Source organism: Ranitomeya variabilis, chromosome 1, assembly GCF_051348905.1.
Source record: "Ranitomeya variabilis isolate aRanVar5 chromosome 1, aRanVar5.hap1, whole genome shotgun sequence".
NCBI classification, from domain to species: domain Eukaryota; kingdom Metazoa; phylum Chordata; class Amphibia; order Anura; family Dendrobatidae; genus Ranitomeya; species Ranitomeya variabilis.
In genome coordinates, this window is record NC_135232.1 from 924,781,589 (window position 1) to 924,806,409 (window position 24,821).

At 41.4% G+C, this 24,821-nt stretch overlaps 1 protein-coding gene across 1 annotated transcript in view; it reads right to left on the reverse strand.

The window, feature by feature from the left end:
* Nucleotides 1-2,723: 2,723 nt before the first annotated feature.
* Nucleotides 2,724-24,821, reverse strand: part of LOC143790331 (cilia- and flagella-associated protein 337-like) — a 94,867-nt gene continuing 72,769 nt past the window's right edge. Inside the window, exons 17-27 of the mRNA XM_077279108.1 lie at nt 20,707-20,760; nt 16,449-16,608; nt 16,175-16,264; nt 16,006-16,064; nt 13,422-13,563; nt 13,286-13,325; nt 13,096-13,184; nt 12,154-12,299; nt 9,973-10,055; nt 8,036-8,542; nt 2,724-2,917 (exon numbers count right to left, since the gene is read on the reverse strand). Coding sequence (XP_077135223.1) covers nt 8,380-8,542; nt 9,973-10,055; nt 12,154-12,299; nt 13,096-13,184; nt 13,286-13,325; nt 13,422-13,563; nt 16,006-16,064; nt 16,175-16,264; nt 16,449-16,608; nt 20,707-20,760 — 1,026 coding nt within the window. The 3' untranslated portion in view covers nt 2,724-2,917; nt 8,036-8,379. The remainder of the gene's footprint in view (nt 2,918-8,035; nt 8,543-9,972; nt 10,056-12,153; nt 12,300-13,095; nt 13,185-13,285; nt 13,326-13,421; nt 13,564-16,005; nt 16,065-16,174; nt 16,265-16,448; nt 16,609-20,706; nt 20,761-24,821) is intronic.

The window sequence follows — 24,821 nt, forward strand, 5'->3', positions numbered from 1 at the left end:
GGGAGAACCCATGAGGTGGCAAAACAGCAGAACCCCCCCATAATTGACCCTATTTTACGAACTACACCTCTATGAATTTATCTAGGGGTGCAGTGATAACATTAACACCATGGATGTGTCAGAATTTTTTACTATTGGGCAGTGAGGACAAAATAACTACATTTTTACCACCAAAATTTTGTTTTAGCCATAGATTTACATTTTCACACAAGAAGTGGGTAAAAATGGCAAAAATATGTGGCTGTACAGTGCTACTTAGCAATGTAGAGAGACTCGGGAGGAACGGAGCGCTATTTGCCTATTCAAGTGAATGGGTCTGTGCACATGTCAGTGTGTCTCTACGGACCGTGTCTCCGTGGGCAAAACACGCTGACATGTCAATTTTTTAATGTCAGCACGAGCCATAACACGTGCATACACATAACACACATGGATGTCATCCATGTGACAGGCATCGGGGAAGAAGTGTTACAGTAAGCGCTGTTCTCCAGCGTCGGGTGCTGAACATGGCTCTCCTCATTCTTCCCTGCTCTGCCAGTGATCAGGGGAGAATGATGAGAGTTACATTTAAGTAATAAAAGAGACAACAGGCGGTGGCATATGGGACTATTACTCCCATCAGCCTACCCCTTCTGCTGCTAATAACAGTGACAGCAGGAGCGACGGATGGGAGTATTCATCTGCCACTCCTGCGCTGTAAATAAATATGGTAATTGAAAAAAAACGGCATGGGTTCAACCCTATTTTTGATAACCAGCCAGACAAAACTCACAGCTGGGGGCTGCAACCCTCAGCTGTCAGCTTCAGTAAGGTTGGGAACTGAGCTCAGTGACCGGAAGTTACCTCTTTGACGTCACTCCCCGGTCACTGACGCTATATTCCCAGCAGCTCATTCACCAGTGGTTTTCAGCCGAGACAGTCTCATCTTGGTACCGTCCAGGTTGAAAACTGTATATTCCCCAGACATGGATTACTGTGTGGGACACAACAACGGACAGGTATAGTATATTGTTGTTTTTCTATTTTACTTTTATTACAGGAGATCGAGGGCTTCGCAGGAATTAGGCATTGCATTAAGTATGGTTTAATTGAGAATAATAAAGGTGTCTGTGTCAACTATAGGATTTGTAATGGATAGGTGTCTTATAGACGCTTCTCCATTACTAGGCCGTGGGCTTGATGTCACCGGTGACATCAACCCCACAAATATTACCTCATTTGCCACTGCTACAGGGCAAGTGGGAAGAGCTGGGCAAAGCGCTAGAATTGGCACCTCTAGTAGATGTGCCTTTTCTGGGCATCTGCGGGCTGCTATTTTTATGCTGGGGGGGGGTCAATATCCATGGCCCCATACCAGTCTGAGAATACCAGCCCCCAGCTGTGGACTTTAGCAAGGCTGGTTGTCAAAAATGGGGGGACCCCATGCCGTTTTTTTTTTTTTATTAATTAAATAATTAAAAAATATGGCGTGGGGACCCCTTTATTCTTGATATCCAACCTTGCTGCAGCGGACAGCTGAGGATTGCAGCCCCCAGCTTTGAGTTTCGTCTATGTGGTTATCAAAAATAGGGGGGAACACACGCCATTTTTTTTTATTACTATACAGAGAGCTGCAGAAAATTTGTTTGCAAGAAGATAAATGTAATTTATCCTGTTCTGTGTTGGTTACTTGTCTCACACTGGTAACACCTCCTTCATGTAAAATAATCTCTGGAGGCAGACTTATAGGCACCATCCGCCCCGGAGCCTGGAAGAGGTCACTTATATAAAGTGATAAAAGATGATTTCTCAGCAACAACACAGCTGATATGAGACACAGGTAGGGCTGCTTTCAGCATTCTATCACTTGTATGTCCATATTAATAATTTAGATAGGTAAAATGTGGTGATAGATTCCCTTTCAATGTTGGCCTCTTCATTCCCCCAGCACCCCAGCGCTGGTTGCCAGCTATGTGGCACAGAAGGACTGTTTTTTCTTATATTAGAACATGTGCTGCTTCTCTTCCTTTAAATGCTGCACATCATCTACCAAATGTCAGAATATTTTTGGATGGCACCAAAATAAATTAAGTTGCCTGAACTTCTAATTTACAGTTGAAAACTTACAGTACGTGTAAAAAGAAATTGTGAAACCTCCAAAGTTATTAATGGCATGGTGGGGGAAGTTGGCACTAATAATCTTCCCCAACCAATAACCTTAGAGGCTCTTCTGAAAGCAGAGCAGCATTATGGCTTGAAAGATGCTTTAAAAATAGTGATGAGCGAATATACTCGTTACTTGAGATTTCTCGAGCATGCTCGGGGTCCTCCGAGTATTTTTTAGTGCTCGGAGATTTAGTTTTTCTTGCCGCAGCTGAATGATTTACATCTGTTAGCCAGCATAAGTACATGTGGGGATTCCCTAGCAACCAGGCAACCCCCACATGTACTTATGCTGGCTAACAGATGTAAATCATTCAGCTGCAGCAAGAAAAACTAAATCTCCGAGCACTAAAAAATACTCGGAGGACCCCCGAGCATGCTCGAGAAATCTCGAGTAATGAGTATATTCGCTCATCGCTATTTAAAAATCTTTTTTTATGGAATATTGACTGCCTTATCCTGTTTTGGACACATGGTGTCTTCAGCTTTACTTCCTTCATTCTACAAGTTGATTGTCCAAAATTTGCACCCAATACTTATGATGTAAAGTGTATAGAAAATACTTCATATGCAAAATCGTTAATATCAGATTATTTTAATATACTATGTCCTTGTTCCTGCTTTTCTCCTTCTAATATATCAAATAATATTTAGCTACAAAAGCATCTTGTATGGACTCAGTAGATATAGTGACTTATGGACAATAGTAGCTATAAAATAGATGCAAGGTTATGATATGTAATGGATGTAGACCAGACCAACGTCCCGATTACATCTTGTTATATCTGCATTACGCCAGAAGATACATAGTGTAATTCACTTATTTGTATTCTAACATATTGGCTGTGTGGAGTAATATCCGGTATCTCCAGAGATCTGTATCCACTTGATGAAGATTTTCAGAGGCCAAAGACACAAGATAACTGGTGACCAAAAGACTGGACCAGAGTTACCAATCCAGTTGGTAATTGAATTGGAAATTTTTTTTAGACAAATTAAACTGAGAGAATGGTTTAGTGATAAAAATAACAGTACGCCATGTAAAATTAGTGAATTTGATTTGCAAATGGTCGAGTTAAAGAAAAAAAGTAAATTTATCCCACCAACTAATTCTGCTATTATAGAAGCCTTCGAAAAGGCTGTAAAATCAGATATTGAACTACTTAAGAATGAGTGTGTTAATGAATATAGATATCCCAACATCCGGGGGGAGGAGATGGAGGCCTTACAGGAACTTGTCCATGACGACGACATAGTAATAAAACCCGCAGATAAGGGGGGAGCGGTCGTCGTCATGGACAAGCAGGCTTATATAAGAGAAGTCATGAGACAGTTAAGTGATGGAAATGTATATGAAAAATTAGATAGGGATCCAAAATTCAGTATTCAGGAAGTAATCAAAAAATGCCTGAAAGAAGCCATGCAGGCATCTATAATAGATCAAGAACTACAGGTCCTTCTCAAAAAATTAGCATATAGTGTTAAATTTCATGATTTACCATAATGTAATGATTACAATTAAACTTTCATATATTATAGATTCATTATCCACCAACTGAAATTTGTCAGGTCTTTTATTGTTTTAATACTGATGATTTTGGCATACAACTCCTGATAACCCAAAAAACCTGTCTCAATAAATTAGCATATTTCAACCGTCCAATCAAATAAAAGTGTTTTTTAATAACAAACAAAAAAACCATCAAATAATAATGTTCAGTTATGCACTCAATACTTGGTCGGGAATCCTTTGGCAGAAATGACTGCTTCAATGCGGCGTGGCATGGAGGCAATCAGCCTGTGACACTGCTGAGATGTTATGGAGGCCCAGGATGCTTCAATAGCGGCCTTAAGCTCATCCAGAGTGTTGGGTCTGGCGTCTCTCAACTTTCTCTTCACAATATCCCACAGATTCTCTATGGGGTTCAGGTCAGGAGAGTTGGCAGGCCAATTGAGCACAGTAATACCATGGTCAGTAAACCATTTACCAGTGGTTTTGGCACTGTGAGCAGGTGCCAGGAAGCATGAAGTGCTCCAAAATCTCCTGATAGCTAGCTGCATTGACCCTGCCCTTGATGAAACACAGTGGACCAACACCATCACTGACTGGGTACTTGACACTGGACTTCAGGCATTTTGGCATTTCCTTCTCCCCAGTCTTCCTCCAGACTCTGGCACCTTGATTTCCGAATGACATGCAAAATTTGCTTTCATCAGAAAAATGTACTTGGGACCACTTAGCAACAGTCCAGTGCTGCTTCTCTGTAGCCCAGGTCAGGCGCTTCTGCCGCTGTTTATGGTTCAAAAGTGACTTTACCTGGGGAATGCGGCACCTGTAGCCCATTTCCTGCACACGCCTGTGCACGGTGGCTCTGGATGTTTCCACACCAGACTCAGTCCACTGCTTTCTCAGGTTCCCCAAGGTCTGGAATCGGTCCTTCTCCACAATCTTCCTCAGGGTCCGGTCACCTCTTCTCGTTGTACAGCGTTTTCTGCCACATTGTTTCCTTCCAACAGACTTACCATTGAGGTGCCTTGATACAGCACTCTGGGAACAGCCTATTTGTTGAGAAATTTCTTTCTGGGTCTTACCCTCTTGCTTGAGGGTGTCAATGATGGCCTTCTTGACATCTGTCAGGTCGCTAGTCTTACCCATGATGGGGGTTTTGAGTAATGAACCAGGCAGGGAGTTTTTAAAAGCCTCAGGTATCTTTTGCATGTGTTTAGAGTTAATTAGTTGATTCAGAAGATTAGGGTAATAGGTCGTTTAGAGAACCTTTTCTTGATATGCTAATTTATTGAGACAGGTTTTTTGGGTTATCAGGAGTTGTAGGCCAAAATCATCAGTATTAAAACAATAAAAGACCTGACAAATTTCAGTTGGTGGATAATGAATCTATAATATATGAAAGTTTAATTGTAATCATTACATTATGGTAAATAATGAAATTTAACACTATATGCTAATTTTTTGAGAAGGACCTGTATATAATTTTTTATGGGAAGAGAATCCACGCACCCCGGTGCTGTATATGACACCAAAAATACACAAAGGTCTGGTCGACCCTCCGGGGCGACCTATAGTGTCCGGAGTTGGTTCCATTTTCAATAAAATGGGCATCTTCCTTGACAAAATACTGAACCCTATCACGAAAAAATGTGGATCTTACATTAAAGACACTACAGATTTCCTAAAAAAATTGGAGACACTACAATTGAAGGGGGAGGTGCTTCTAGCCTCCTTCGATGTGTCATTATATACCTCTATTGATCATACACGAGGTTTAGAGGCTGTCAGTAGGATGTTAGATCCAACAAAATATACAATAGAAGGTAGGGCTTTTCTCCTTAGGATGTTGGAAATTATTTTGAAATATAACTACTTTCTGTTTGGTGACGCGTTTTACGCTCAAAAACAAGGCACAGCTATGGGGGCCAATATGGCCCCTTCATATGCTAAGCTCGTTATGGAGTCCTTGGAGGAGGACCTTGTCTATGTGTCCCACCACTTCCGACATGCATTGGTGTGGTGGAGATACATAGACGATGTCTTCCTCCTTTGGACAGGTACAGAAGATGAGTTGGATGAATTCCATATGTTCCTCAATACAATAGACCAAACGATTAAATTTACTTTGGTAAAATCTAGAACTGAAATTCAATTTTTGGATGTGTTGGTTGGACAAAATAATGGCCAGCTTAACACTACCCTATTTGTAAAAAATACGGACAAAAACAATTTACTCTTATATGACAGCCAGCATCCAAGATCTATAAAGAAATCTATCCCTTTGAGCCAACTGCTTAGGGTTAGACGCATAGTAAAAGAGGAAGATAAAGCTGATTCAACAATAGACCTATTGATCAAAAAAATTTTGGATAGGGGATACCCCAAGGGGTTATTGGAACGGACAAAAAATATTGTCATGAAAAAGGACAGATTGCAACTTATTGACAAAAATCCAAATGTGAAAAAAATATCTAAAAGGGTTCCTTTTGTCTCTACATATACAGAGGAAAGTGACAAAATAGCTAGTATCATCAAAAAACATTGGACAATGTTGGGAAAATGTCTCCCTAATGTCCATGAGTTTAAGATGCCTCCGTTACATTCATATAGGAGAAGTAAAAATATCAAGGACATGCTCATTAGGTCAGATATTGGCCCCATGAGGAGAAGTACTCAAATGTCCTTGACAGGATCTGGTAGAAATGGATGCTTCCCCTGTCTAAATTGTATAAATTGTAACCAAATGATAAAAGGACCCACATTTAAACATCCAGTGACAGATAAAACGTACAAAATTAAACACTTTTTGACCTGTAGCTCAGAGTATGTCATCTATGTCCTCACATGTCCTTGCAACTTGTGGTACGTTGGAGAAACAACCTGTGAATTTAAGGTTAGAATGAACCAACATAGATATACCATACGGAAAAAGAGAACTGATCTCCCGGTCCCCAAGCATTTTACTGAACATAAGCACACAGAAAAAGACCTACGGTTTAAAATTATTGATACTGTCCCTTTACAGAGAAGAGGGGGAGATAGAGAATCAATCCTCAAAAAGAAAGAACTTATGTGGATATACGAGCTCAATACCCTAAAACCTGGGGGTCTTAATGTTGATTTTAAGATGCATACGATTATTTGAATGTAATGTATGGTTATATGGTCCCATGTTATTGCTATTTTGTTGTTGTTTTTAAGTTAAGAAGAGGCACTAATGCACTTTTCTTATTTTATCCTTTATATAGATAAGAAGTCGACCATGCCGAATTACCGCTGTGAAGGACAAAGTGAACATGGAGGACATGCATTATATAAAAATGTTATTATTTGTTGTAAATTTATTATATAATTTGATTAATTTGACATATAAGTATCTTGTTGAACTGAGGCCAATTTAATAAAGTGAGCTAAAATGAGGCTATAGTACCTGTTATGTATCCGATGAGAGAATTTTGTGAATACGCTGGGGCATGTCACCACTTTATGGCGATCCGGATTGTGGGCAGCCTGACGGTGGTTTGACTTGCCCACGACCGAATGCTATCTGATCTGTGAGGTACGGCCTGTTAAGGCTATACTCGCAGTGTCAGGGTGGTGATTACAATGTCCCTTATGCGTTTGCTACATATTTATAGGAACTAGTGTCCATGTAGGACCTAGATGGTTTTGGAAATAGATATGGTGCTTATGCTTAATAGCAGTGTTAATGGGTATGCGTAATTTAAATAAGTGGTGGCATTAGATATAGTTATGCCCACTTACGTACTCAAAAGCACATTGATACGCCCCCTTTTTGTACATTTGGAGCTCTAGTAATTATATCTACAAGAAAATGGCGAAATTTAGCGCTACCGCGCATGCGCCAAGCTTATCCAATTGGCTTGCAGTTCAACTAAGTGGTATGACACAGCGGACATGCGCAATAGATATTTGTGAACGCCGACAGAAGTAATGGCGTCCTCCATCAGTAACAGACTCCTGCAGCGGTAAGAACGGCGTGGCCGTCAGTATTAACACTTATAAATGCACAAATGCACAGATGCACTTTATTTAATATATCTGAATATAATTAAGCACAAATGGCGGTAATTAAGGATGTTTGAGTACTATATAAATGCACTAAGGAACCTGTATCCACTGCTTGAGAAAAGCTCAATAGAGCTGAAACGTCGCACTGACATGTGGATTTGAATAAATCCTATATCTACTTGGAAAAATGGAGTGCTGCCTTCTTTTTTGATCTATATCAAATAATATTTAGCTACAAAAGCATCTTGTATGGACTCAGTAGATATAGTGACTTATGGACAATAGTAGCTATAAAATAGATGCAAGGTTATGATATGTAATGGATGTAGACCAGACCAACGTCCCGATTACATCTTGTTATATCTGCATTACGCCAGAAGATACATAGTGTAATTCACTTATTTGTATTCTAACATATTGGCTGTGTGGAGTAATATCCGGTATCTCCAGAGATCTGTATCCACTTGATGAAGATTTTCAGAGGCCAAAGACACAAGATAACTGGTGACCAAAAGACTGGACCAGAGTTACCAATCCAGTTTCCACTATTGTCGTGTGTATTCATGATTCTGTCTGTCCTAAAACCCAAAGATCGGAGCTTAACAATTAACCTTTGCAGACATGGACACTTGGTGTATGAGAAGTAAGGGTGCATCAAGTGTGGACTTTCTGATGATCGTTTGAACATGATGGAGTTAGAAGGCTAGGTCGTATGGGTCATTAAGTTCTGCTGCTGGGTTTGGCTTTCGGATGGTAGCTGATACTGACATTAAATCACATATTTGCAAAGATTTATAGGCATTCAGTCTCCCAGTAGCTTGCTGGAGCTCCATGTGCTTTGGATTTGACATTTTTATACTGTTGAAAAAAAAAATTGATTAACAAAAAATAGAAAACTTTCCCAGAAAAGAAAAAATGAGGCATGTGGATATGGTACAGCTCATTAACATATGTAGCTAGTGTTGTCTTATACTTTAAACCCTCACAGGGGAAAGCTGCTTTTCTATTGGAGTAGACTGAGCACAGGTCTGGGCACATGCTCCTCCACCAGCAGCAGCCATTATATGGACTCCTCCACCAGCAGCCACTGTATGGACTCCTCCACCAGCAGCCATTGTATGGACTGGAGACCTGTGCAGTCTGTGAGGAAAGCTGCACTAACAAGAGCAGGAGGAGAACCCGTCATACCTATATAATAGAAAGTGACACAAAATCATGTCCCCTGCACATCTTCTAAAACAAAGATAGAGTGGCCAAACCCCTGTAATGTGTACACAGATATTGCCCGTATACCTGAAAACTCACCTAGCCCCAATAGACCATCTCAAGGAGTCTGTAAGTCTGCAGATCTCCTGGGACATAACACTACGCTGCTCCCAAAGCCAGTTATCAATCACAGAATGCAAATTACCCTCTGCTTCTACAGAACAGTAAACTAGGGAGTTTGGTAAATGACTGATGAGACGCTGCCATTATACATAGAGAATCAAGTGTATTGGCCAACTACTGCTCATACTGTGGATGGGGGCCCCACTACTGCACATAGGAGAACAGGTGAATCCCCTGGTAGGCCTATTGGCTAGTCCAAATCTGAGTGTGGTAATCTGAACTCAGACTACATTGACATACAGTCATGTCCGAAAGTGTTGACACCCTTGAAATTGTTCTAGAAAATGAAGTATTCTTCCCAGAAAATTATTGCAATTACACATGATTTGTTATACACGTTTATTTCCTTTGTGTGTATTGGAACAACAGAACAAACAAGAGAAAAAAGGCAAATTGGACATAATTTCTCAAAAATGGTCCTGAAAAGATTGCTGGCACCTTTCCAAAATTGTGGGTAACAACTTTGTTTGAAGCATGTGATGCTCGTTCAAACTCACCTGTGGCAAGTAACAGGTGTGGGCAATATGAAAATCACACCAGCTAAAAAGGGGAGAAGTTGACTCAATCTTTGCATTGTGTGTCTGTGTGTGCCACGCTAAGCATGGAGAACAGAAAGAGAAAAGAGCTTTCTAAGGACTTGAGCACCAAAATAGTAGAAAAATATCAACAATCTTAAGTTTACAAGTCCATCTCCAGAGATCTTGATGGCACTGTAGCTAATCTCCATAGATGTGGACAGCAGAGAAAGATCATTCATTTTCTGTAACAATTTCAAGGGTGCCAACCTTTTGGCCATTACTGTATGTGTTAGAAGATATCAATGTCAGAAACATAATTTTTAATAAATTTCCCATCACTATTGCTTAAGCCAATGACCAGTTATATATGTCACACTTTACCTGTTTTTCGAGTTGATAGAAATTCTCTCTTTTAGCTCCTCTGCTATATCTGTATCATAAATTGAGATAGAATAGGCCTCCACCTAGAATACAAACACATATGACTGCTTCTTCTGTCACCTGCTTTCTTGTATGCTACTTAGCCTGTTTTTATCTTTTAAATGAGGAGTGACCCCTTAAAAACAATCTATGGTCTCAGTGGTCTCAGGGATTACTGGTTAACAGAGCATCCATGTAAATCCTGAACATAGTGAGATCGGTGCCACCATCATGTGACAATACATATATACTTTCTATATCAGTTATTAGCCAATCAGATCGGCGTTAGTGCCCAATCTTGCCACAGCTCCCATCGCACCTACCAACTGCCATCTGTAATATTGGTTTGGCATACAAGCCTTAGGATAAACATTGTGATGGTCCCATAAAAACCTCTCTACTTGGGGCATACTATGAAAAAGAAAACAGAGAGACACGTGGTGTAAGCAGAAACCATGCACCATGGTATCTATATAATTGCCTTGTAATGTTTTCATTTCCTGTTCTGTCCAGATGTCACCGTATTCCAGAATTCCAAATGGAGGAAGGTCACCGTCCGCCATATTGGGACACCCAAGTGATGGGTGTCTCAATCTGGAAACTGCTGCTGGTACCAACCTATTGCGCGGTACCACCAGCAGAACACCATCGCACCACACGCACACACTCTATACGCCGTACGCACCACACACACACACTCTCACACACTTACATTCACACTCACACCTTCACACTCACATTCACACTCACACTTTCACACTCACACACACTTACGCAGCCTCTTGTGCGGTACCACCAGCAGAACACCGTCGCGAACTTGCCGCCGGGATCAGCCGAATGATTCACTGACTCCCGCCATCTTTGTACAGGAGGAGTACATGCGCAGTTTTAATGTGACCGCCGCTATCTGTCTGTACAAAGATGGCGGCGGTCTGATTTACTGCGCCTGCGTCAATTACACGCAGGTGCAGTGAATCATTCGGCTGATTCGGAAAGCAGATGCGCAACGTGTCTACAGGCAGAGGAAGCCGGTCACATTAAAGGGGTTTTCCCACGAACGAAAGTTCTTTTTAAAAATTGACTGTGTCTGACCGTGTACGGAGCATTCCACATCTCCTGGGCAGTGGAGAAACCAAAAGATAATACTGACATTACAGCAGGGGATCACAGTGGATTCATTTTGTGAGGTAAAATATTTCACTGACTGTTTTTAAAAAATATTTTACCTCACAAAATGTGTCCTCTGCTATCTCCTGCTGTAATGTCAGTATTGTCTTTTGCTTCCTCACCTGCCCAGGAGCTGTGGTATGTTCGGTACATGGTCAGACACAGGCAATTTTTTAAATTAACTTTTGCTCATGGGAAAACCCCTTTAAAAAGCAAATATCAATGCCAATATGGCTCCTCATAAAAAGTACACTAATGCCAATGAAAGGAAAGCAACAAAAGCACAACGTCGAAGACAACAAAGGGCAAATGAGACTCTTGAACAGCATCGCTGGGACAAAAACAATAAGCGTAGGCGTCAAGCACGAGTCCCCTGATGCAAAAGTCATTAGATTATCACAGGATGCCATTAGGCAACAACAGCGCCGCATGCTGCCCCCATCGTGACATTATCGCCCTCCCGATGTGATAGCATCGGGCCTCCATCTAGTTGTAGTATAATGGTATCACACTAGGATATTGCTAGTTCAGGTTCCTTAGAGAGGTAAAAAGGGAGAGGAAAAAAGTTAAAAAACATTTTTGATAAAAAATAAAATAACTACCGCTTCTTACCATAAAATAGTTATTTTCATGGTATACTTTAAATTGTACTGTGACTGGTAATAAAAAAAAACAAATCTATCTAAAAACTATCAAAAGATTTTTTATTGCCTCCTTCCCTAGTAAAAATGTTACTAACATGTAATATGCACTCAAATAAGGGGCCACTTTTTCGGGTCCATAATCAACATCATAAAATCAAGACTACATGGCTATTTATGAAAGAATAAAACACTATGAACCTGATATGTATTTTAAGGGGTTAAAATGTTGCCATATGGACCCCACAGAGCAAGGAGCTGCTCATGGAAAGACGGTCTCACTCAGGTCAGACCTGGCTGTTTCCATGCATCTGCTGTGGGGAGATGCACTGACCTCTGGGATCTTGTCCGCTCTTTTTTCTTCCTCCGCAGCCTGGCTTAATCCACACACTTCTTGTGATGGTTGTTTATTGATCCCAGATTCTTCCTTCTTTGATTCAGTCTTGCTGAGACCCCAGGGTTTATTTTGTCCGAATGTTCCTAGAAATACATTCCATTATCTAGTTTATGAAATCAGCTTCCATATAGTCAAAAGCTCCAAAAACATTGGGATGTTTATCAAGATAAATTTGCCACAATTCTGGTGCAATATGTTCCACAACTTGTCTTTCATGAAATGTATTATTTGTTTTCGACACTTTCTATGACTGGTCTGACAATGGGGCGTATCCTCGCTGAAAAGGGTCATAGCCCAATGTGTGACACCGTGCAGCAACATGGAGGATGCACAAATCTGGGGCGAACTGAGCCAACTAATAGATGGTGCAAGCTTAGAGCATGAACTACTAGTCTAAGTCTGCACTGATTAAAAAAAAGTAATTGTTGATAAATCTGTCCCAATATTTTCTGTCATTTCTGAATTCACAAAAAGCAATGCTAAAATTGTCACTTGAACATTCTCTAAATTAAAGTTTATGACCTGTTTCTAAGAAAATGACTGATGAAGGATGATCACCATGACCGCACTCTCTGTTGCCACTTGCATTAATCTTCCCCACAAGAAAGCAGGAAAATGGAAATATCTCTTCTGATAAATTCTGATATACAAACGTATGTAATGGTGGACACAGACAGAATAGGGTCCCTGTGCAAGGTCAATATATGGGCCCTTTGCAGTCCAATTCCATCTGAAGCGGGCCCCCTTACCTCTCGGGCCCCTGTGAGGCTGTACAAGTTGCCCCAATGGTGTGTCCTCCCTGACCGTATGGCCAATTTACAGTTTTGCTCAGAATACATATTTCCAATCTGTACATATATGTAAGCTGTTATCAAATACCTAGTAATTCCCCCTGTATAGTCCATAGCTTCACCGTGCAGTCCTGGGATGACGTGACAATCGCTTTGTGCTTCTCCACTGGGATCACTCTGCTCACATCATAGAAATACAGGTAAGCTTTCGAATTGATATTAATATGTACGCCTTCATACCATACATTGAACCACAGGCAGATGAAACAGGTCTCTACCTTGTGATATCGCTCATATGCGCTCTCCAGCAGTGCAGAACTGTTGGGACAAATGTCACCATATTACAGTCAAGATCTGATAATATATTTCATTACTAGTCTTAATTCCTACATTAGTTACAATAAGGCCACTTACGGACAGGTGGCTGCTCCTCTGGTGTACCCAGTGCATACTGCGATATCTCCCAGACATAGACGAAGAAGAGCTGGTCAGCGGCACATAGTAGGGAGCCATCTTCACTGACAGCCATGGCATTTACCATACACTTGTATTGTGACTGCAATGGCAAAATCAACTGCTCATTTTTAGTTAATTAGAAGTGGTAGAGCTAAAAGACTGGTGGTAATATGTTGTAAGTCCTACCTGCATAGCTAATACAGCATCAGTAAATTAGGCTGAGCACATATTGAAGGGGTTGTCCAGGTTTATCACGAAAGTCTGCAGTCACTCTATGAGACTTCAGACTTGTTAATCCTCACATCGCGCTCACCACGTGCTAAGAGGATTCTCTGGTGCAGGCAGACTGAGCAGTCCTATTACTGCAAGTATGCCATATGCATACTTCTGGCCGCGTTCAAACTAGACATGCATGGCCTCCCTAAATTCACTTGTATTGAGCAAGGACACACGTATTTATACATCATCTTTTAATTTTTCAAATCACTATTATTCCCTGCAAATTGCAGAAACGTGTCATGGACTATGCTCTACTGATTGCACGCAGGCATCCCTCAAATTCAATTTACTATCCCAGGCGGACACTCTAAGTTTCATTTTTTCAGTGCAGGTTAGAAAACAATGTTACCAATTATGCACAGTACTGTGGGAAAGAACACTTTAAAAAATATAAGTGTTAAAAGCAAAATTAATGAACAAAAGAAATCTACATCAATCAAATAAATATTCAGTGTGACCACGATTTGCCTTCCTAACAGAATCAATTCCCCCTTGCATTCAGTTTTTGAAGGAACTCAGCAGGTAGGTTGTTCCAAACATCTTGGCGAACTATCTACAGTTTTGTGGATGGGAAAATCCTTTTGCCTCTTCAAGAATCGCACAGACTCAACGATGTTTAGATCAGGATTCAATGGGGCCATATCATCACTTCCAGGAATCCTAGTTCTTCTTTACGCTTAAGATAGTTCTTAATGACATTAGCTGTATGTTTGCCGTTATTGTCCTGCTGCAGAAGAATACATTTGGAGCCAATCAGATGTCTGCATGATCGATATGTATCTGTCTGTTTTTCTCAGCTTTGAGGACACAATTATTTCTGACAAAACCCCCGACGCCAGTTCCTGAAGTGCAGTGACAAAGTTCAAGGAACCTCCAACATACTTCACTGTCGCCTGAAGACACTCATTGTACCGCTCTACAGGCCTTCAGAGAATAATGAGTCTTGTCTTATTGCCAAATATTTCACATTTGGACATCTGTCCAGAGCACCTGCTGCCATTTTTCTGCACCTCAGTTCCTATGATTTTGTGCATAGTTGAGACGCTTGCCCTTGTTTTCATGTCCAAGGTATTGGCTGCCATTCTTCCATGAAGACCACTTCTGGCAGACTTCTCTGTACATTTAATGGGTGTAGCTGGGTCCCACTTGCTGCCAGCTCAGCCTCAATGTTGCCCATTTCTTGGTGTCCACGATGCTGAGAAATACAAATAGGTACTTATCCATCATGCAATATATCAGGAAGGTGTCTGGCTCCAAATTTACTCTGTAGCAGGACAAGACTCCAAACATCCAGCTGATGTCATTAAGCACTATCTTCAGTGTAAAGAAAAACAAGGAGCCCTGAAAATGATTATATAGCTCCTATAGACTCTGATCGCAACATCATTGACTCAGTCTGTTATTTCATCACGATACAGAAGGGGTTGTGTAAGTCTTCATCCACAGAAGATCTGTGGTTAGTTCTGCCAGATGTTTGGAACCACGTTGTTACCAAGTTCCTACAAAAACTGTGTGCAGCTGTACCAGGAAAAAATGCTGCTGTGATGATGTTTTAAAGGCAAAGGATGGTCATTCACTTAGCATTTTGTTAATTGATAAACAAACACTTCTATTTTCAAAGCATTCTTACTACACAGAATTTTTTTTCACATTTGCCTGAACAATTTGAAAAATACTGTATTTGTTGGTAACTCCTCAGCTTCTTTAGTTCCTGGTCACATTCCATTTATGCAGAATTCCATTTGTGCAGAATGATAAGTACAACAATGGCACACCATCAGAAAAAAAGGCATTTGAAGTTTTTTGGAACGCAGCTAGAACTCCCCACACAACACACACACGATGCGCTGCATAAAGGCAGTGTAAACAAGGCCTTAGGCTGCACATGTATAAGCGCACATTTTAATGTGAGTATTGGCACATTAGGCATGTGAATTGAATAATTTGAATATTTCATTTATTTTTTCATTTTTTGGATTATAAACTTTATATAATAAGCAGTAACTTGCTTTATTTCTCATCATACTCATATTTAGGCTGTGTGCACACATTGCAGATTTTTCGCGTTTTTTTTGCGTTTTTTCGCTATAAAAACGCATTGGGAACCTCCTGAAAAATCTGCAAAAAAAACGCGGTAAAACGCAGAAAATGTCCTGTTTTGCTCAGGAAATTTCTGCAAGAAATCCTGAACGTGTGCATAGCCTTAAGGTAGAAATGTATAACAAGCGTTCACAGTGTAATCCAACCCAGGTAGAATACTCACACCTTCAAACTTTGCAAACGCTTTGCCTCCACCAACTATATTCCAGAGCGTGATATAACCTAAAAATTAGGATGAAATATAGATATTGGAAATAATTATTATTTATGTCCACATTTTTGAGTCCCATATCCATGAATAATCTTGGCGATACAGCACAGCCACAACTTACCTCTAGGTCCACTTGTTATTAAAACAGCAGAATCTTTTTTTCGATCAAACCTTGAGCAAATAAAAACTGCTTTGTTTATGGCTAAATTACCTGGAAAAAAATACCCAAACCGAACAAAAAGCAAAAAGTAAATACATTTATGTAAACAAATATTTTGTAAATTGACAAAAAGCTTATGGAAGGTAAGTATATGTCCTTGTTAGACATTTTCTTGTTTGTTTGTTTTTTTTTTACGAAATTAAAGTAGGTAAAAAGGCCCAAACCATGCAGATACCTATTTCAATGTCCACGTTTTCTCCAGAAGAAGGGCTAAGGTGACAGAGGGGCTCCCCAGCTCCAAGACTCCACACAAATACGTCACCATTGCAATTGGAGAGAGCGACCATATTAGAGCATGAAGCGAGACAGACGCTGGTTTCTTTATGTTCATTTATCTTTACATAAGAGAAAAAAATCATATGAATATATAGTTATTTTGTAATATAGTGGTGCCAAAATGATTGTGATCCACTAGTAGATCTTAAAGTTGGGATAATTAGATATGCCGTAGATGCTAGAATATCAGGAAAACAAAAAGAATCCAGCAATTCGAATATCTGAAAAACCTTCATACTGGGTATTAGTAACAGGTAACTGCCCCACATGATAGGCGCGATCCTCAGGCTGTTACTCGTTACTAATATAGTAACTACAAATAAAGCAATAGAATGTTTTTTCACATCTTCAGAGTGACGGATTCTTTCTTTTTAGCTTGGATTTATAGCGTGGTGTCCTATCCAGGTGCCCACTCACATGGAGAGACATAATTCCAATTTGCAGGGAAACATGGCAGATGTTCATCAACTGGTGAAGAAAGATGCTGAGATAGAGAGAAAGGCAAAGAGGGAGTTCCAGTGTCTCCACCAGGAGAGGATCCATCCTGCTGTGTCACGTACTCTTTTAGGGTATGTGTCCACGTTCAGGATTGCATCAGGATTTGGTCAGGATTTTTCATCAGTATTTGTAAGCCAAAACCAGGAGTGGGTGATAAATGCAAAAGTGGAGCATATGTTTCTATTATACTTTTCCTCTAATTGTTCCATTCCTGGTTCTGGCTTACAAATACTGATGAAAAATCCTGACCAAATCCTGATGCAATCCTGAACGTGGACACATACCCTTAGAGAAATCCAGTAAGGAAATCGTGTGTGCTACAGTGTGTGATTGTATATTTGTGTGCATGTGTGTCAGTATGTGTGTCACAGTATGTGATTGTATATGTGTGTGCGTGTGTCAGAGTGTGTGATTGCATATGTGTGTGCATGTGTGTAAGAGTGTGTGATTGTATATGTGTGTTAGGCCTCTTTCACACGTCAGTGTCTCCGGTACGTGTAGTGACAGTTTTCTCACGTACCGGAGACACTGACACACGTAGACACATTAGAATCTATGTGTTTCTGCACATGTGCGTGTTTTCACGGAACGTATGTCCGTGTGCAAAACACGTAGACATGTCTGTTTTTTTCCGGCAGCACGTACAGCAATAAGCGCTGTCCCCCCCGCTGTGGTGCTGAAGGCGGCATTCATCTCTTCTCCCCCGCAGAAGAGAAGAGATGAAAGATCAAGTTTTTGTTATTTTTTGTGAAAAATAAAGTTTGCATGTGACCCCCGCCTCCCACCCCCAGTGCGCCGCCCGGCCCCTTGCAGATGCAGAAGAAATACTCACCCAGCTCCCTCGATGTCTCCACTCTCCTCTCAGCGCTGGCCCCTTGTCCTGTGTGAGCGGTCACGTGGGACCGCTCATTACAGTGAGGAATATGCGCATATTTCTCACTGTAATGAAAGGTCCCACGTGACCGCTCACACAGGACAGGCTGCCGGCGCTGAGAGGAGAGTGGAGACATCACGGGAGCTGGGTGAGTATTTCTTCTGCATCTGCAAGGGGCCGGGCGGCGCACTGGGGGTGGGAGGCGGGGGTCACATGCAAACTTTATTTTTCACAAAAAATAATAAAAACTTGATCTTTCATCTCTTCTCTTCTGCGGGGGAGAAGAGATGAATGCCGCCTTCAGCACCACACAGGGGGGACAGCGCTTAGTGTAGCGCTGTCTCTCCTGCACGGTCCATGTGGTCCTCAGGTGGCACACGGATGCCGCACGTGTGCCACACTGATGTGCCACGTGAGCACATGGACACACGTACACGGATAACTCCGGTACCGATTTCTCCGGTACCGGAATTATCTGGACGTGTGAAAGAGGCCTCAGTGTGTGTGATTGTATATGTGTGTGCATGTGTCACAATGTGTGATTGTATATGCGTGTGCATGTGTGTCGCAGTATGTGATTGTATACTGTATGTGTGTGCATGTGTCAGAATGTGATTGTATATGTGTGTGCATGTGTGCCACAGTGTGTGATTGTATATGTGTGTCACAGTATGTGATTGTATATGTGTGTGCGCATGTGTGTCACAATGTGTGATTGTATACGTGTATGCATGTGTGTCAGACTGTGTGATTGTGTGTGTGCATGTGTCAGTGTGTGATTGTATATGTGTGGGCATGTGTGTCAGTGTGTGATTGTATATGTATGTGCATGTGTGTCACAATGTGTGATTGTATATGTGTGGGCATGTGTGTCAATGTGTGTGAGTGTATATGTGTGCGCGTGTGTGTCACAATGTGTGATTATATATGTGTGTGCATGTGTGTCATAGTATGTGATTGTATATGTGTGTGTGTCAGTGTGTGATTGTACATGTGTGTGCATGTATGTCAGTGTGTGATTATATATGTGTGTGCATCAGTGTGTGATTGTATATGTGTGCATGTGTGTCAGTGTGTGCGATTGTATATGTGTGGGTGTGTGTGTCAGTGTGTGCGATTGTATATGTGTGTGCGTGTGTGTCAAAGTGTGTGATTGTATATGTGTATGTGTGTCAGTGTGTGATTGTATATGTGTGTGCATGTATGTCAGTGTGTGATTGTATATGTGTGTGCATGTGTGTCATAGTGTGTGATTGTATATGTGTGTGCCCATAGAAAAGAAAGCGGATTGGCACATACCGTCCCGTGCAACAAAATCCTTTATTGTGGCATCATCATACCAACAGCAGGCAGATGAAACAGTAGAGCAAATACAGATAACGATCGTTTCACGCTTACATTGCTTACATGACCTGTTGAAGCGCAATGTAAGCGTGAAACAATCGTCGTCTGTATTTGCTCCACTGTTTCATCTGCCTGCTGTTGGTATGATGATGCCACAATAAAGGATTTTGTTGCACAGGATGGTATGTGCCAATCCGCTTTCTTTTCTATGGACATACAGATTCTTTTTCTATGGAAGTGGCACCCGTAATCCCTGGTGTGTGTGCAGCTTCATCAACCCGAGGTCACACAGCTGTGCCTTTGTCCTGCTTCTCTTCTATGGTATGTATATGTGTGTGCATGTATGTCAGTGTGTGTGATTGTATATGTGTGTGCGTCAGTGTGTGATTTTATATGTGTGTCACAGTACGTGGGTGTTTTTCTATGCACAAATGCATGTACTTTACAAAATTCTCTATATACAGTTGTGCTCAAAAGTTTACAATCCCAGCAGAATTTTTGCTTTCTTGGCTTTTTTTCAGAGAATATGAACGATAACACGAAAACTTTTTCTCCACTCATGGTTAGGGGTTGGGTGAAGCCATTTATTGTCAGACTACTGTGTTTTCTCTTTTTTAAATCATAGTGACAAAACCCCAAACTTCCAAATAACCCTGATCAAAAGTTCACATACCCTGGTTATTTTGGCTGATAACATGCACAGTTGTTGACACAAATGGGTTTGAATGGCTACTAAAGGTAACATCCTCACCTGTGACCTGTGACAAATGCAAGGAAAATTGTTCAGGATGCAAAGAAAAGCCCACAAATAACATCAGCTGAAATACTGGACTCTCTGAAAACTAGTGGTGTGGCTGTTTCAAGATGCACAATAAGGAGGCACTTCAAGAAAAACGGGCTTCACCCAACTACTAACCATGAGTGGAGAAAAAGTTTTGGTGTGATCATTCATGTTCTCTGAAAAAAGGCCAAGAAAGCAAAAATTCTGCCGAGGTATGTAAACTTTTGAGCACAACTGTACTCTCCTTGTCTGTATTTATCTGGTAGACTAAAATTTAGATTCCATAAAAATTATGTTCCATAATGAAATTAAAAAGTCTGAATTTCCTGCAGTAACATAAATGTATTTTGCAGAAACAGGTGAAAATTAACAAGACTACACTGTTTTAGTGTGACTTATTATGATGGATTTCCATTGTGGATCTTCAACATCCCATTCTCCAAATGTTGCTAGCAAAAAAAAAAAAGAATTCTCGAAATTCACAATACAGTAGAATTTATATTATGGGTTTCACCCTTTGCAATGCCTAGGGTAAAGTCACAGTAAATCGGCATTTGTGCAGATTATGTCGCACATTTCTCTTGGATCCACTGCAGAGAATTATAGCCAAGGATGGCCTGGCACTAACTCTCATGGTTGTAAAGAAAACTTGCAACTTACCACATTATTGCTCCAGGTCACTTGTGGCAGTCCATGTTCTGATATCAGAGCATCCTGATTTTGGTGTAAAAAAAAAATAGAGAAATAAAATACAGCAAGCAGATAGGATTCAGAGAGTCCGTGCCACGTTAATGTTCTAATGTCCCAACACTGATCCAAAAGGTACAAAGCATAAAAAAAGTGTGATGTACATAACTGGCTGGTAATATCATCATGAACAAACATAAAAGGTTCTGAGGATCCTCTGTATTGGAAAAATTTCAGATGAAGCGATAAAGCGGAGCATGAATCCCCTCCAGCAGTTCTATCATAAACTGAAGGGTTTATCCGCTTTAGACGAGCACAGTTTATTAGGGTACGTGCACACAACATCCACTCCGAAACTCGCCTGAAAAAGTGCTTAAACAATTGCTAAAAAAATGAACATATGCATAGCAAGGTCATATGTTCAATCTTTTTCAGCTTTTTTCAACCTGTTCAGGCTTCCAAAGCTGATAGTAGTTAAAGGAAGTAACCTGGCCATTCTTCACTGGTTTCAACTGAATGTCTGCACCGCAATAGTAAACAGATTCTTCTTACCTGCCTGCACAGAAAAAAATAGATTCTTCTTACCTGCTTGCACTCCCTGTGCTGCGCCACGTCCTCTCCCTCCAGATCCGGTACAGTCGTAGTAAAATGGCCACCAACCTATCAGAGACCCACAGCTGACAGTGTGACTATCGATAGAGGCTATAAAAGTGACCTCGACAGACACACTGACGACAGCTGCCAGCCCCTGATAGGTTGGTGGACATTTTAACACAACTGCGCTGGATCTGAAGGGAGAGGACGCCAGGCAGAGAAGAAGAATCTTTATTTTTTTCTTTGGATGTGGCATGATGTGGGGCAGCACCAGAGACATGGTGCCAGCACAAGAGACATAGGGACCCAGGACCAAGGACATTGGGGCAAACGCAAGGGACTTAGGGACCAGGACAAGAGACATAGAGGCCAGCACAAGGGACAAAAGGGCCAGGAAGAGGGACATAGGGCGAGCTCCAGGGACAAAGGGGTCCAAGATGGGTGACATGTTTAATTAAAGGGGTCAAATTGAGGGACTTAATTACTGTATGGAGACCAAAATGAGAATCCTACATTATTAGTTTATGGTGCCAAGTGTACAGACAGAATTACTGTAGGGGTCAATTAGGGAACATTACCGCTGCAATATAATTTACTTTTTAGAATACTGTTTTCCATGAGAGGAAGAAAAGGGATGTCGCTGTTAGGCCAGGTTCACATTACGTTTAATGCAGTCCTGCTATTAAACTCTATTTCGCCCAAAATGGGCATGCGCTAGCGATGTGCCGTCATTGAGTGACGGACCCTGGGACGCAGGCTGCAGCATTTCCGGGTCCGTCACTGCTAGCGCAGATAGAGCATCTACTAGCTCTATCTGCGCTAGCACAATCGAATTTCGGCACTTGTGTTAACGCAGCCCGTTTAACGCATGTGTTGAACGGGCTGCATTATCGCTATGTGAACCTAGCCTAACTGTGCACGGCGGCACTATTTCACCTTTTTTCGTCATCTGATGTAGTGTATAAGTTGGGGAATAAGTGCTGAATGTGCTCCAGAAGCGATCAGCTATTGATTGTTTTTTTTCTGCAGAGACGAGTCCTGGCTGGAAGTGATGGTGGTCTGTGTCAGATGAAGAAGAAAATAGAAGATGAAGGACTTCAAATAGAGGCGTCACTGGTAAGTGTGTTACCTGTACACTTACACTATACACTATATACAGAGCTCCTGTGTATAATATAACTGGTGATCCCCATATTACCTGTACACTAAATACAGAGCTCCTGTGTATATTGTCATTGGTGAGACACTGTATTACCTGTACACTAACACTATAAAACTGTATACTATATACAGAGGTCCTGTGCATAATGTAACTGGTGGTAATAAGTGTTGTTAGTATTATAGTTTTTATTAACCCCTTCCCGCCGCTGCCCTTTTTCGTTTTTGTGTTTTTACATTTATCTCTCCCCTCCTTCCCAGAGCCATAACGTTTTTATTTTTCCGTCAATATGGTCATGTGAGGACTTATTTTTTGCAGGACGAGTTGTACTTTTGAATGACACCATTGGTTTTACCATGCCTTGTACTAGAAAACGGGAAAAAAATTCCAAGTGCGGTGAAATTGCAATAAGAGTGCAATCCCACACTTGTTTTTTGATTGGCTTTATTGCTAGCTTCACTAAATGCTAAAACTGACCTACCATTATGATTCTCCAGGTCATTACGAGTTCATAGACACCTAACATGCTTAGGTTATTTTTTATTTAAGTGGTGAAAAAAAATTCCAAACTTTGCTAAAAAAAAGTAGCGTCTCCATTTTTCGTGATCTGGGGTCAGGTGAGGGCTTATTTTTTGTGTGCCGAGCTGACGTTTTTAATGATACCACTTTTGTGCAGATACATTCTTTTGATCGCCCGTTATTGCATTTTAATGCAATGTCGTGGCGACCAAAAAAACGTAATTCTGGAGTTTCTAATTTTTTTCTCGCTACGCCGTTTAGCGATCAGGTTAATGCTTTTTTTTAATTGATAGATCAGGCAATTCTGAACGCGGCGATAGCAAATATGTGTAGGTTTGATTTTTTTCATTGTTTTATTTTGAATGGGGCGAAAGGGGGGTGATTTTAAACTTTTATATTTTTTTATTTTTTTCATATTTTTAAAAACATTTTTTTATACTTTTGCCATGCTTCAATAGCCTCCATGGGAGGCTAGAAGCTGGCACCACTTGATTGGCTCTGCTACATAGCAGTGATCATTGGATCGCTGCTATGCAGCAGAAATGCAGACTTGCTATGAGCGCCGACCACAGGGGGCGCTCACAGCAGGCCGGCATCAGTAACCATCAGTAACACATGAGCGGACATACCGCCGGTTCAACCGGTAGAGCTGCACCGGGGCTCGGAGGCTCCAGGGGGCCCCTGCAGGCAGGGTCGGCCTTAGGGGCAGGCAGCTCCCTAGCGCCCACTCTCCCCCAGGGGCCCCCAGCTAGCGGCACATCATGCAGCCGCTATGGGGCCCCTGTGAGGCAGGAGGGCCCACCTGCCACCAGCGCCAACTCCCCCGCCGCATTGAACTATATCGGTGTCTGCCGGTACAGTTCAAAGCAATGATGGAGGAGAGAGCCTCAGATGACGCTCCCTCTCCCATCATTCCCCGCTCTGCCTCTGACACTGCGGGTGCGCGATGACGTCATCGCGCACTCACTGTGTGCGAGGCAGTGCAGCGGCAGCCGCCGAGACAGGAACAGGGAGCAGAGAGGGCATGACTAGAGGTGAGGAGTGTTTTTTTGTTTTTCTTTTACTGTAACAGTGAGTACTGGACTGTGGGGCCATTCTCGGGGGGATGCAGGCTGTGCTATATGCTACGTGGGCTTTGTTATATACTAAGTGGCTGTGTTATATACCAGTACGTGGGCTGTGTTATATACTAAGTGGCTGTGCTATATATTACTAAGTGGCTGTGCTATATACTATGTGGGCTGTGTTATATACTACGTGGCTGTGCTATATACTACGCGGGCTGTGCAATATACTATGCAGACTGTGCTATATACTATGGGGTATATTATATTCTATGGGGGAGGCTGTTATATATTATGGGGGTATATTATATTCTATGGGGGAGGCTGTGTTATATATATTATGGGGGGTATATTATATTCTATGGGGAAGGCAGTGCTATATACTATGTGGCTGTGTTATATACTGTGTGGTACATTATGCATTATATTCTATGGGGAAGGCTGTGTTATATACTATGGGGGCAGCATCATAATTATATACTATGGGGAGGTGGGCTGTATTATATTCTATGGGGGGCTGTATTAGATTTTATGAGGGAGGATTGCATCATACTCTTTGGGGCTACATTATATTCTATGGGGAGGTGGGCTGCATCATATTCTATTTGGGACTACATTATATTCTATGGGGGCTGTTTTTATATTTATATTCTATGAGGGGTGATTGCATCATATTCTATGAGGGGGCTACATTATACTATATGAGTGGGGCTGCCTTATATTCTATGGGGGGGTTACATTATACTCTGTGG